This window comes from Myxocyprinus asiaticus, chromosome 8, assembly GCF_019703515.2.
Source record: "Myxocyprinus asiaticus isolate MX2 ecotype Aquarium Trade chromosome 8, UBuf_Myxa_2, whole genome shotgun sequence".
In the NCBI taxonomy this organism is placed as follows: Eukaryota; Metazoa; Chordata; class Actinopteri; order Cypriniformes; family Catostomidae; genus Myxocyprinus; species Myxocyprinus asiaticus.
Genome location: NC_059351.1, coordinates 50,698,779 through 50,713,157, shown reverse-complemented (window position 1 = coordinate 50,713,157; position 14,379 = coordinate 50,698,779). Strand labels below are relative to the sequence as shown.

Here is a 14,379-nt window from a genome sequence, read left to right as displayed (position 1 = left end):
ACACTAATTGCAATTTAAAAAGCCATAGGTGTGGGAAATTAACCTTTAATTGCCATTTAAACCTGTGTGTGTCACCTTGTGTGTCTGTAACAAGGCCAAACATTCAAGGGTATGTAAACTTTTGATCAGGGCCATTTGGATGATTTCTGTTACCATTATGATTTAAAAAGGAGCCAAACAACTATGTGATAATAAATGCCTTCATATGATCACTATCCTTAAATAAAAGACCAGTCATATTTTCAAAATCAATGCCAAAATTTCTGCCAGGGTATGCAAACTTTTGAGCACAACTAATATATATATATATATACACACACACAAAATGTATATATAAAATATATATCATTTTTATACTTTTATTATTGTTATTTATTATTATTGTTATTATTATTTATTAATTTTTTGAGTGGAAGTGAATGGGAAAGTGTATTTTAACTAAAGAAACTTAAATAAGCTTAAATTAAAGGCAGTACAATAAATACTACCACGATCTATAAATATTATGCCATTTGTATAGTATATATAGAGTATATATATACACACACACACACACAAAATGTATATATAAAATATATATAATTTTGTATTATTTTTATTAAAAAATTATATTGTTATAATTATAGTTATTATAATTTATTATTATTTTACAAATGTGTTTAGTGGAAGTGAATGGGAAAGTTATTTTTATAGGGTTTAAAGGCAGAAATCTGAAGATTATAATGTTATAAAATCACTAACATTAATTCTGCTGTTAAAACTCATGTATATTTGAGCTGCAAAGTTGTTTAAATCTTCATTTCTACAGTCGTTTTAGTGTTTAGGGCGGGGTACTTCGTCATGGCAACCATGCTGTAAAATTAAAACTACATGTAGATGGTGCAACTTCACGGTCTCTCTGACTCTCGCGCAGTTCCTACTATCAGCCGCTAGAGGGCGGCGATGTGACATACAGGTGCATTGAATGTAGACTGTCTGTCATCTAAAACTGACCTACTCTTGTGATCAACTTAGTTATATAGTCAGAGAGACTGATGTTTCTCTTTAGTAAAGTGTTTATTGTGTTTGTGCATAGCAAAAGTTCCTCCAAATGTCAATATTCCTCTGCTAATCTCTTAATATTGTATGCTATATCTTCCTGTTCCTCTTCTACTTTACTTCTACTTTGATCTGCATGACATTTTTGTGGTTTCATGATAGAAAGGTTGACTTATTTGTTTTAAGTTAATTAGAATACGTTTGCATATGGTCCCTGAAAGAGAAAGTGAGAGAAAGTTTCACACGTATAGCCTACTACACACACACACTCAATGCAAATACAGACTACATAAAGGGAAGAACACAGTTTACACTGAAACAATGACATCTAAGCCACACTCTTACCTCACCTACAGGAGAAATGATGATATCTGTTTGAAAGTTCCCCTATTATTACAACTTTTAAAAAAATACACATTTTAAAATAGTAAATGCTGTTTCCATGAAAACAATCATGGGAGAGAGTGAGAGAGAAACTGTGTCAAGAGAGAAATCTCCCTGATAGCACATGTGCATCTGCCAGACGTCTATTAGATGTGTGTGTTTACATATGGAAGACGTCTATTTTACGTATTGTATCCGTTTCCTCTCAGATGTCAATAAGACATTCAGCAGATGTCTTTGAGACGTTTATGATTTAGTTTGTTTGTAAATCTGATCTTTTTAAGATGTTTAGCAGATGTTAATCAGATTGTGATGCTTTCCAGATCTAAAACAGACATCTCTGAGATGTGCGTGTGCTATCTGGGCTCCTTTTAGTGATGTCCCATTTGCGAATGAATCAAGTTTTAGATCTTTTCATCTGGAAAACATCACAATCTGATTAACATCTGCTAAACATCTTAAAAAGATCAGATTTACAAACTAAATCATAATCATCTCAAGGACATCTGCTGAATGTGAATATGGTAATCATTCAGTACCATGTAATACAGTAGAGTATCATGTATTATCTGATACTGTTACTGATCGTACCAGTACTTTAAAGTTTTTAGGGTTTGAGGTTTCAAAGTTATTGGTCTACTACCTATATTATGGAAGTCTACTGAATGTAAAACAACCCAGATAGCACTTGTACATCTCTGAGATGTCTGTTTTAGATCTTTTCATCTGGAAAGCATCACAATCTGATTAACATCTGCTAAACATCTTAAAAAGATCAGATTTACAAACAATATAAATCATGAATGTCTCAAGAACATCTGCTTAATGTCTTATTGACATCCGAGAGGAAACGGCTTATAGACGTATTGCAGATGAGCAAACGACCTAAAAAATACATCTTCCAGGTGTAAACACACATCAAAATGTCTGTGTGATGTATGTGTAACAAAATTACCGAAGTACCAGAAAACATGACCCAGACATATTAAATATGGGGTGTTGAGTCACCACTTGATGTCCATTGTAAACCTATGTTAGGCACGCGCGCACAGCTGGTCTTGAAAGCTCTGGGACATTTTTGAATGTACGCTGTTGTTTCTTGCTCTTTCACAGTAGATGAGCTCCAGGCCTCCAGAGCTTCACTACTGAAGAACATCTACTGTCACACACATTTTTTCTCAAAGCACACACACACTTTTGCTTTCAGATTTTTGCTATGTCTCATTACAAAACACACTCAAGCTCTCTAGCAAAAAAAAAAAAAAAAAAAAAATGCAGTCGGCTCATCTGAGCACACTGTTTACTGTGTTACCATAAAGCAAATATGACAGTGCACTCATCAGCAGAATTTAACCCAGATTTCCTGTCATCGCTCATTCCGTTTCCTGTGTTGCGGGTTGCAAATGTGCGAGGCTTTGCAGTGAGACAAATGTGGCAGGTGTTTACACACACACACACAGAGAGATTTTAGTGGGACAGTAACAAGTCATCACCCAGAGAGCATACGAACATCGCCGAGATGTGTTTTACATCTTTTCATCTGGAAAGCATCACAATCTGATTAACATCTGCTAAACATCTTAAAAAGATCAGATTTACAAACTAAATCATAAACATCTCAAAGATATCTGCTGAATGTCTTAACATCTGAAAGGAAACGTCTTACAGATGTATTGCAGATGAGCATCACCCAGATGTCTATTTAATGTGTTTACATCTGTAAGACATGTTCAGCGTTAAAATACTCACTTTTTCAAAAGTATAGCCGCAAACTTTTCTTTGTAAAGTTATAGCTAATTCTACAACTTTGTTACCGTGATGATGTAATATCAGCAAACCCTAAAATGACTGTAAAATGGTCATTTAAACAAGTTCCCAGCTCAGATAATACATGAGTTTTAACAGAATTAATTGAAGTGCTTTAATAAAACTTTAAGCTTCAAAAGTGTTTAAACCCTCCAAAAATTGGCCACATTCACTTTTATTGTAAGTGCCTCACCGTAACCTTGATTTTAAAGGAGGAATGAGTGGAAATAAATTTTAGAGGTAATCAACGTTATGCTACAAATGCTGTTGATTGAGCTTAACTTGTATTGAACACTGAACAGTCCCAACACTGGACTATCGGTCAAATTAACCATCTTCAGGAAAGGCATGATGTCTCAGAGGCAGTGCAACTTACAGCATTTTGATAAAAGAGATATATATATATATAAACACACTATTGAAAATTATTTCTTTGGAGTATACTTGCACTGATGAATCGTGGATTAAGTCTAAACTACCAGGCAAGGCACTGAAAAACCAACATCAAAGTTAGTCTTTTCTAGTTCAGTCAAACACAAGTATGCACAAAAAGACAAATGGAGACCAATCATCAGATTGGTATAAAAAAAATTAAAAAAAAAAAAAAAAAAAAATTTCCTGGCAAGGTAAATAGAGAAAGGTGTGATTGTTTTGTCTGGCAGTCTCAGTGCAGGTTCCACACGTAGTAATCCTTCTCCGCTTATTCATCCATCCAACTGCCGACTTCCTGTCTTTCCAGTTTTCTTAATCTAATATTCCAACCAACAGATATTGTCGCAAGAAAAAACAAGACGCATGATGAATCCAACAGTTTTATCAGTACATTTACCAGCAAAGTCCTTACAAAAAATAATAAAAATAGCAAAACAACAAAGAATAGTGCATAACGAGCTATAATCCAATTTAAATTATGCATTTTACTCAAAAAGTTCAGGTTGTGAATACAGTTCCAATAACCAAAAAAATTAAAATAAATAGCAGTAGCAGCAAATCAAAAAAACCAACAAAAAAAACAAAACCTTTTTGTGGTAAAACTATATTTGATATTGTAGTTTGTTGGATAAGCCGATTAAATCACTAAATACCAAATATCAATATGGCATCAATATTTATCGGTACAAATACATTCGTACACACACAAGCGCGCACACATCGTTGGTCACAGTTTACAGGTCAATAGGGGTCCAGGAGTCAAGTGTAAGGTACCTTAAAACAATTAACAACCTATTAAAGCAGAATACATAAACGAAATGCGAAATACGACCAAAAACAAAACGTGGTAATGACACTAACACATACACACACACACACACACACACACACAAAAAAAAAAAAACACTTAAAAGCTCCCAACAAAGCTAGTTAGACAAATCACACATACAACCAAACATACACATAACACAAGTCATGATTGGTATACTGTGGAGTTTACGTTCCAGCTCCTTCGCAGCGATACCGAATCTCTCGGAAGCCACGACAAGATTAAACGATTGAACTACGGTGCGACTGGAAATGCTACGATGTGTTTCGACAGCAATCACTGACCAAGCCCAGAAAAAAACTACAAGCCGACTACGCCAAGTGAGAAGAAACATCGAAAATAAATGATACGGCAGAAGAGACACAAGCAGAGAATCGTAATGACAATTGGACAGAATGACGACGACGAAGCTGATGATGAAAACTGTGAATTCATAGATTGCTCCCTTACTTACAAACAATAAAAAAACAAATCTACAACAGAGCATTAACCATATCTTTTTTGAAGCCGAGAATGTTCTCTTTTCCTCAACAGTAATGATTAAAAAAAGAAAACGACGCTAGTCTTTCTTAGATAGTCTCAGTGTTAAATCTGATTACGATATTGCTACGACAGCGCTGCCTCCGCAGGCCGCTCATAGTTATTGCAACTTCATGTGCAAGTGTCTCTATGATCAGTCTGCATGTGAACGCATTTGATTCTTATGCCTGGGATTAATTTGAGATTAAAAAAAAATGTTGTATAATAGTTGCTGCCTAGCTTCCCTCCCTAATCTTAATCTTTTAACGATTATTCCCAGATATATCGGTCTATACCTCCCTCCCGTTTAAACCTACGACCTCCCTCCCACTCTCTTGGTATGTTTACTCTCTCCCTCGGTTACTCTATCGCTCGTCTTCCCTATGTTTTTAGGTTTATTCCCTGTGATTGGGTGCATTCTGCAGTTAACTAGAGGAGTCCCCTCCCCCCTCCCACCCACCCACCCACCCTCATGGACACACAAAGGGCGTGGGGTCTGTCCGTCAGGCGGAGCGTCCCTCTCCCCCATGATCAGGGCAGTGCAATACACAGATGGATGAGTTCCCCCCTCCTAAAGGTTCAACTGAAAGAGAGAAAAGATGAGAAAAAGTTACATTATGACAGTAAATGGGGTTGGACAGCATTCATGGCCCAGTGTGATTATTAATCCCTGTAAAGCCGTGATTTAATTAAATAAATACATAGTCTGTATGTGCTGTGCACTTCAGAGTGCACTCTGTCATCTCACACACACAAGAGTACGCGTGATGATCATGATGAGGTGTTTTCCGTGTATTAGTGGCTGGCTCTAAATCAGAGACTTTTTTTAGTTTAATTATTACACTAGGACACATCACAATTTTAAATTGATTAATTGTACATTCAAGCATTCATTTTCATCCAAATATGCCATCTTACATGGCAGTCTGCGTTTTATTGCCAAAGCCATTTTTATGACTAGATTCCGTGTTTTCAGCATTCTACATGTAGTAAACACGGTACAAGCTGACTCCGATCGTTGATTACTGAAAATTAATTCACATCCCGATGTATTACAGCTATAGTTTACCCAAAAATTAAAATTCTCTCATCATTTACTCACCCTTATGCCATCCCAGATGTGTATGACTTACTTTCTTCTGGAGAACACAAATGAAGATTTTTAGAAGAATATCTCAGCTCTGTTGGTCAGTACAATGCAAGTGAATGGCTGCCAAAATTTTGAAGCTCCAAAATGCAAATAAGTCAGCAGAAAAGTAATCCATAAGACTCCAGTGGTTAAATCTATATCTTCAGAAGTGACATGATAGGTGTGGGTGAGAAACAGATCACTTTTACATTCTTCTTCTTCTGATTTTGGTGATTCACAGTCTTCATGCATACCGCCCCCTACTGGGCAAGGAGAAGAATTTCAAGCAAAAAAGGACTTAAATATTGATCTGTTTCTCATCCACACCTATCATATCACTTCTGAAAATATGAATTAAAACACTGGAGTCATATGGATTACTTTTATGCTGTGATGATGTTCATTTTGGAGCGTCAAAATTTTGGCACCCATTTACTTGCATTGTATGGACCTACAGAGCTGAAATATTCTGCAGAAGAAAGAAAGTCATACACATTTGGGATGGCATGAAGGTAAGTAAATCATGAGAGAATTTTCATTTTTGGGTGAACTATTCTTTTAAGGCTGAATCACCATGCTACCAACCCAGTGTTAATTAATACATTTAAAAAATGTAAAAATCAGTGGTCCAAATGTCATTTTTGTCTAAAGTTTATAACACGCAGGGATGCATACTCACGAGGGTCTAAAATTTGAGACAATCACTGATCCACGAACATGTTTTCCAGGGTTATTTTATTAAAAAATAAGCTAAAAAGCACCAACTTAAGCTATTTAATGATATAGTATAGAAAGTATAGAAAATTATCTGCACAACTGTGCAGAATTAGCTGCAAAAATAAAGGGTATTTTGGTGTGGCTTGCTTCTGTTTCACAAATTTGTTCAGTTTCATTAATTGATCAGTTTATTGACAACTTCTGGAGATGCCACTAGGTGGTGACAAATGAGCATCTTATGTGCAATGAGTGAGTCATCGAATCATTTTGAGTCCATTATGACCTAAATCTACCAAGAGACTTTATAGTATTTAAGCATTATAAGAACAAAGCAGATCTATAATTTTCTTCAGTTTGTGAACTGCCGAGCATGACTTTTCATCCGACAGTAAGTCTAATAATAATAATAATGAGTATCAATAACATCCTTAACCTTCTCCTTTATTACAATTTGCATGTCAAATCTACTGACTACAGTCAAATGTTTTAGCATTATAAGAACAAAGCAGATCTACTGTATCATTTTCCTACAGTATTTAAACTAGTGAGCATTACTTTTCACAACAGACTACAATAATAGCCTAATAATAGTTTCAATAATGTCCTTTCATCATTGTAAAGTGCATTTCACATGAGTTGAGTCGAGGTATTGAGCGTCAAGCACCGCTTTGCCCGCCACATGAAAAGCCTTGCAGAAAGCGTCACGGAGGGGCGATTTTACGAGTTTGCTATGCAAGAAAGTGGGAGATGTGCACAATAAACACTGAAAACATGTATCTGGAAGAGAAAAAAAATGGCAATTGCTTTGACTGCAGAAAGTAAAGAGCACTCGTTTATGTTTAGCACTCTTAGAGGGGGTTTCTTTGGTGAATGTAATTACTGTAGTTCAATAACTGGGGTGCCTGGATACTCAGAAATGATAAGGTAACAATTAAATTATGAGACATTCAATATCTTTTCATATATTTGGACAGTTTTAAAATATTTATAAATTTGTACTCTCAAAGACATCATTTGTGAAGCAAAAAACATGTGAGAAAAACACTTTGGTGTGAAGTTGGAGCCGAGGTTGCACTCACTTTTACACATTAATAGCTCTTCCGCCCTTTTCTCTCCATGATGAACAAGGTAGACTCACATGCCGATGCTGAAGTAAACGAACAGCATGCCCCTCTCATTCAGTTGGTCGGTACATATACCACCAGATCATTCAGTTTGTTTATGAATGAGAAGTTTCACGAGTGCTGCTTCCCACTGTGCACGCACTGCTGTAGCCAAGCACGCGATTGGCCGTAGCTGTAACCAATCAAGCGATCTGCCTCGGTTGGACCGCGACTGCCAAGCACACTATTGTCCGCTGCTGTAATCAAACCATGAGGGTGTAAGCGTCCCTAACCTTTGATGATGTTTCACAATGACAAAACGATATGAATGTGTGTATTTGACTCCTATTCCGAGTCCCGATCATTACCATGTTTTTGTACATGTAACGAAAACCATGCTAGCAACAGTCAAACTGTTTTATTACACTAAAACATTTTCCAGGACATTTAGGTATTTTTCTAATTTTCCATGACTGGAAAACTGCATTGCAAAATTCCAGGTTTTCCAGGACGTGTGGGAACCCTGTTCCAGTCATTGCAATTTTATGTATAAAATTGTGACTTTTAAAAATAATTTTGATTCAGGCCGATTCACTGATGATAAATTTGAGAACAGGTTTCACAGATTCAGATTCATTGTCTAAAAAGGAGAATTGAGACTCCAAAAAATGATTCACCAACAAATCAAATGCCACTTCTTGTGAGCAAGATTTACTCTATGCTAGTGATGTCAAAAGTACCGGTTCTTCGGTACCAAGTCGATACTAAAATAAAAATAAAAACATGTCACAATAACAGTGTTTCTACAGTACCGGTAATACAGAGCAATCCGATACCCGTACACTGTCTGACTGACTCACACGACTGCTTTCTAATGTTCACACGTTTACGAGCGAGTGCTCTGTAACTCCTTTTACACTGAAATGAACAGTTAATCAAATTAAAATCAGGATATTTCCTAGTGTGATTATAAAACTGCGAAAGGCTGCAATCTTAGTCTGTATGAGCTGCGTTCTTTAAATGAATGTATGAAGCCGATCGCTCATTCACTGGAAACTCCACAGACATTGAGAATCATGTGTTTTATGAGATGACAGAGCAGAGCACTAATACACTGTAAAGCATGCAGCACATGCAGACTATATATTTATATAATTAAACCACATAATTTGCACTTTCACGATCACATTGGGCCATGTAGAAAACTGTTAATCGAAGAAGTGAAACTTCCGTCAAAAACACACATCAAAATAAAAGCTTGTCAAAATAAAAGCATGATTCAAAATAAAAGCTACACACCTGAAATTGAAGAAATTGCAACAAATATTTTACAACAGCAAAGTGAAATGAAATATTCACTGTAGTAATAATAATGATTAATAAATAATAATAATAACAATAAAGCGATATAATCACAAGCAAGAGTGCTGTTGTACTGAATTAAAGTTTGTTTAAAAAATGTAATGGTATGTAGATGTTTAATTTTCACTTGTGAAAAGTTTTATTTGATTAGACACTATTAGATGAAATTAAAACAACAGAAAACCGATTTCAGCAAAAAATAAAACCTGTGATTTCAGTAGGGTCCTACTTATTGAGAAACACTTGAAAAGGAAACATGCATTTCTTTTCATTTATTATTTACATAGAAATTTAACTTAAGGAGTGTGTTCAACAGCACATTACCACAGAAGCATATTTGTGCTGTGGAACCGTGAAATTTCTCTGGTATCGGTACTAAATACTGAACTTTTGGTGTTGTGAATACACTACGCAAGAGTAACATCTAGCTGATGAAATATTTGTCATAACCTTTCCAGTCATTTTGATAACCGTATAAAGATTTTTTAATAATTTTGATTCAAACCGATTTGCTGACAAATCTTTCAGACCACTATGAGAAATGTTTTGACCGATTCATTGAAAACAACCGAATGGAAATATATTTTTATAGAAATTTTTTTATAGAAAGTTGTCTGTAACTTTTTATATGTTAAAATACTTAGATTCTAGCTGAATATGCAGAGACAACTGCACGTAAGCTATTCGTAGGTTGATTTCCTCGAAAACTGTAAACAAAAATTTGCTCTGGTTATTTGAGCATCCCGACCGCGTGGCACCTGACTCTGTATGAATATCTGTATGTTCAATCAATGGCTGACAGTTTGAGTATTCAGGGAATCTGTTAGGTGGCGTTAGTGTTGCAGAAATTACACACTTCAGCTTCAAGATCCAAATCATGTCCATTACTTTTTTACTAACCTGACAGCATGTGCTGTGTGTGAAGCAGAGGGGGTGGGGCTACACGCCATAGCATGCAGAGAGACGTTCCTTCAGTATTGGAGGAAACTGCTCTGAGAACTGCTGCCAGTTCTCCTCGCCGACTTGGTCCTTAAAACCATGCAGAATCTATACAAAGACACAATATGAACTTTCACACATTTCATCCTTCTAACCATTGAAACCATGCAGCTCCATGGATGTGTGTGTGTGTCTAACCTTGTAAAACATGTCCCTCAGGTCATCTTTAGGGTTGACCCAGGAGGCCACCGCATCACAGAAGAAGATGAAATCCTGAAGAGGGAGAGACAGATGCAAGGAAATTATTTACGAATGAAAATCCAAGATTAGACTGCATCATTGAGACAGCAAGGCATCAGAATTCACCTGGACCACCCCCCCAGGATTTACACCAATCATCACGCAGATGCCTCTAAAGGCGGAGTCCTTTTCTTCGTTATCTCTGATGTTCCGTAACGATGTGCACCTGCAAAAAGATTATCAAGAGCATTGTTACTATGCTGTTTAAGCAACATAACCATGAGTTTGTTCAAACAGTTCTGAAAAGGTCATTTTCATGGTGACTCACCAGGGCCTGATGAACTGTTGCAACATGGGAGCCACTTCCTGTGGACAGACGTAACCCAGGCGACCAATTGTGATGGCTGCAAACAGAAACGTGACGGGTTAGAGACAGCAGATCTAAATCTCTAAAGGTAACAGAACGAAAAGCTGCTTAGAAACAACAGTCTTCTCGTTGTGTCCATGAAAGGTCAGAGGTCATACCTGTGTTCTCCAGCAGGGTTTTGGGAGTGTTGGGCCTGTTAATGATCTCCACCAGATGAGGAAGAACCAGAGCAACGTAGGGCTGCATCTCCACACCTACAACACAACATTCAGTCAGATCAGTGACATCACATTACCACCAACATGATCTAACAATCATATTCACCCACTGATGTCACAATTAACCTTTGAACACCTTGGGTCTTTAGTGACCCAGGACCTAATTCCACCCCCTGTACCTCATCCATTTATTTAGTATTCTTCAACCTTTCTCTTCAGAATAGTGTAATAAAAAAAAAAAAAAAAAAAAAAAAAACATTTTCACATCAACCATCAGAATGGACCGTGGCATGATTTTTTTGCGCCAGATGGGCTGATTTGAATATTTGTGTAACTGCTGATTTCCTGGGATTTTCACACACAACAGTCTCTAGAATTTACTCTGAATGAGGCCAAAAACAAAAAACATCCATTGAGCGACAGTTCTGCTGATGGAAACGGCTTGTTGATGAGAGAGGTCAACAGAGAATGGCCAGACTGTTTCAAGCTGACAGAAAGACTACGGTAACTCAGATAACCCCTTTGTAGTGAGCAGAATAGAGTCTCCGAATGCACAACACATCGAACCTTGATGCGGATGGTCTACAACAGCAGAAGACTATGTCGGGCACTTTAGCAGGACCATAGTGTTCCTAACAAAGTGCTCTGTGAATGTATATTTCTTTGTTTATTACAAGACAAATGAGTACTATATTCATACAAATTACTACTACATCGTTATGATTTTCTGCGCAATGGTGGTGAATTATTAGTATTACATATGCGTGTACACATACATATAAACATGCCATTTCTTACCCAAGGTGGCGTGGATGTGTCAGTGATTGACTTGATTTACATTTGACATTGCTATTTGATGAAGAAACAATGTGGAAGTAAACTATAGCAAGTTCAACACATGGACAGTATGACTTGGCTTTTGTCTTTTGCGTGTACTACTGAATTTAAGATGTGCATCTATTTAGACTCAAAATGTCTGAGGAAATATGTGTGACTTGTGTAGCTCAATACGTGTTTACAGCCCGAACAATTACATTTACCCCGTTGATGACATCACAATCAAATTTACTCCTATTAATGATGTCTCATTAACAACACTACTCCCTAACAATACAGTTCTCTCCACTTATTACACTCAAACAATAAAATTCAATTATTCAAAAAATCTGCAATGTCATTTAATCAAGAAGATTATCTAACAAAGAAATGAATGAATGTATATCTCTCAAAAGTGAGATGTTCCTCACCCATCTGCATGCAGATCTCTCCGATGGCCCAGGTGGCGTTATTACACACAGAGATGAACTCAGGGTTCAGATTCGTCCCCAGGATCGGCATGAACTCAGCTAAACGCACACAGTTTTACAGTTAACTTCACACAAATACAGAAGAGTGTACCGGAGAACATATATATCAAAAGTGCATGTTGTCTTACCGATGCAGGGTTTGACATGTGGAAAACAGGCCTTGGTCAGATCACCCAGTAAAGCAAATGAGCTCTGTCGCACCTCTGGCATTGTGTCCTATAAACAAGAGAGAGTTTGTTAACGTATAAGCAACAGCAATTGTGCTGCTTGCCTCTAATAACATTAAAAAGCTCAAAATCAGTATTTTTGTATCGTGTGTGTGTCCATTAAAAACACAAGCACTGTACCTGCATGCACTGGAACAGAAGTGTCATGATGTTGCTGCGGGAAACCAGCTGGTCCACGTGCCCACCGAGACCCTCGGCCAATCCGCTGAGCAGATCCAGAGCGACGATCATAAAGTCTTTATCAGGAGCCTCGTACTGATCTGGCTGCTGACTGTACATCTTTACACACACACACAAACAGGCAAGCACATGAATGATTGCATAATAATAAATTGATATAAATGGAGACATGTATGAGTGGGTGTGTTCTTACCATGGCTTGTGCAAGTGTTTTCTGCACCAGAGTAACACAGCGCTGATAGACGGGCTCACAGTACGGGAGGAACCCGCTCTGTAACGCTGTAGCCACAGACGACAAACACTATACACAAACAAACAGAATGAATGAGGGTCACTTATCCATGATTCACCCAAAAGGGAAAATTCACTCATGTCCTCACCCTAATGCCATCCCAGATGTGTATGACTTTCTTTGTTCTGCAGAACACAAATGAAGATTTTAGAAGAATATCTCAGCTCTGTAAGTCCGTATAATGCAAGTGAATGGTGGCCAGGACTTTTAAGTTCCGAAAAGCACATAAAGGCAGCATGAAAGTAATCCATAAAACTCCAGTGGTTTAATCCATGTCTTCAGAAGCGATCTAATCGGTTTTGGGTGAGAACAGACCAAAATGTAACTCCTTTTTCACTCTAAATCTTGCCATTACAGTTTCTAGGCTAGGTCATGATTTCAAGCTCGATTACACTTCCTAGTGCTTGATGCATGCGAAGAGCGCTAGGAAGTGTAATCAAGCTTGAAATCATGATTGTGCCTAGAGACTGCAATGGCAAGATGTACAGTTACATTTTGGCCTGTTCTCATCCAAAATCAATAGAATCACTTCTGAAGACGTGGATTTAACCACTGGAATCATATGGATTACTTTTGTGCTACCTTTATGTGCTTTTTGGAGCTTCAAAGTTTTTGTCACCATTCACTTACATTGTATGGACCTACAGAGCTGAGATATTCTTCTAAAAATCTTTGTGTTCTGCAGAAAATAGAAAGTCATACACATCTGGGATGGCATGAGAGTAAGTTAATTTTCTTTTTTGGGTGGACTATCCCTTTAATACTGCTGTAAATATCTGGCGTGTCTCACCTCCAGCAGGGGAAACAGGTCTTTATCTTCATCCTTCAGTTCATTCCATTTCTGGATCAGAGGTGGCATCAGTTTCTGGATGTATTCCTGTATTCACAGAAAAATTAACACAATGAAATATCAGGCCACCGAGATCCATTTCTCATTTCTGGCCAGGCTGTCATCCAAGACCTTCTAAAGCTTTTATTTTTCCATAAAGAAATGCCAAAAAAGCACTTTACATTAGGGATCCCAAAAACCTAATGCTTATAAGTGTCGTGTCTCTTAAAAAAAAACAACCACCCTCAAATGAGTCACTGGATGTTACCGGTTGGTTCAGATGATGTCCGACTGAATCTGCCAGGGTGCCAATGGCATCGTAGAGGATGAGCAGGTTCTTATGCTGATATTTCCCAAACGCAAACACCAGAGTGTCTAATATAAAGCTCAGATACGGAACCAGCTCCGTACACGCCTCCTCCTCCAGAGTCGCAAACGCACTGAGAAAGACAGAAATATTA

The 14,379-nt window shown here is 37.3% G+C and overlaps 1 protein-coding gene across 4 annotated transcripts in view; it reads right to left on the bottom strand.

Annotated features, from left to right (window-relative positions):
• Nucleotides 1-5,469: 5,469 nt before the first annotated feature.
• The window catches only part of LOC127445581 (transportin-2-like), a 113,860-nt gene continuing 104,950 nt past the window's right edge, over nucleotides 5,470-14,379 (bottom strand). For all 4 annotated transcript variants that reach the window (XM_051705728.1, XM_051705727.1, XM_051705725.1 and 1 more), the window contains exons 14-25: nucleotides 14,187-14,358; nucleotides 13,880-13,966; nucleotides 12,991-13,098; nucleotides 12,738-12,896; nucleotides 12,519-12,606; nucleotides 12,331-12,429; nucleotides 11,024-11,119; nucleotides 10,827-10,902; nucleotides 10,625-10,724; nucleotides 10,457-10,531; nucleotides 10,220-10,366; nucleotides 5,470-5,591 (exon numbers count right to left, since the gene is read on the bottom strand). In XM_051705728.1, the coding sequence (XP_051561688.1) occupies nucleotides 10,259-10,366; nucleotides 10,457-10,531; nucleotides 10,625-10,724; nucleotides 10,827-10,902; nucleotides 11,024-11,119; nucleotides 12,331-12,429; nucleotides 12,519-12,606; nucleotides 12,738-12,896; nucleotides 12,991-13,098; nucleotides 13,880-13,966; nucleotides 14,187-14,358 (1,168 nt within the window). In that variant the 3' untranslated portion in view covers nucleotides 5,470-5,591; nucleotides 10,220-10,258. The remainder of the gene's footprint in view (nucleotides 5,592-10,219; nucleotides 10,367-10,456; nucleotides 10,532-10,624; nucleotides 10,725-10,826; nucleotides 10,903-11,023; nucleotides 11,120-12,330; nucleotides 12,430-12,518; nucleotides 12,607-12,737; nucleotides 12,897-12,990; nucleotides 13,099-13,879; nucleotides 13,967-14,186; nucleotides 14,359-14,379) is intronic.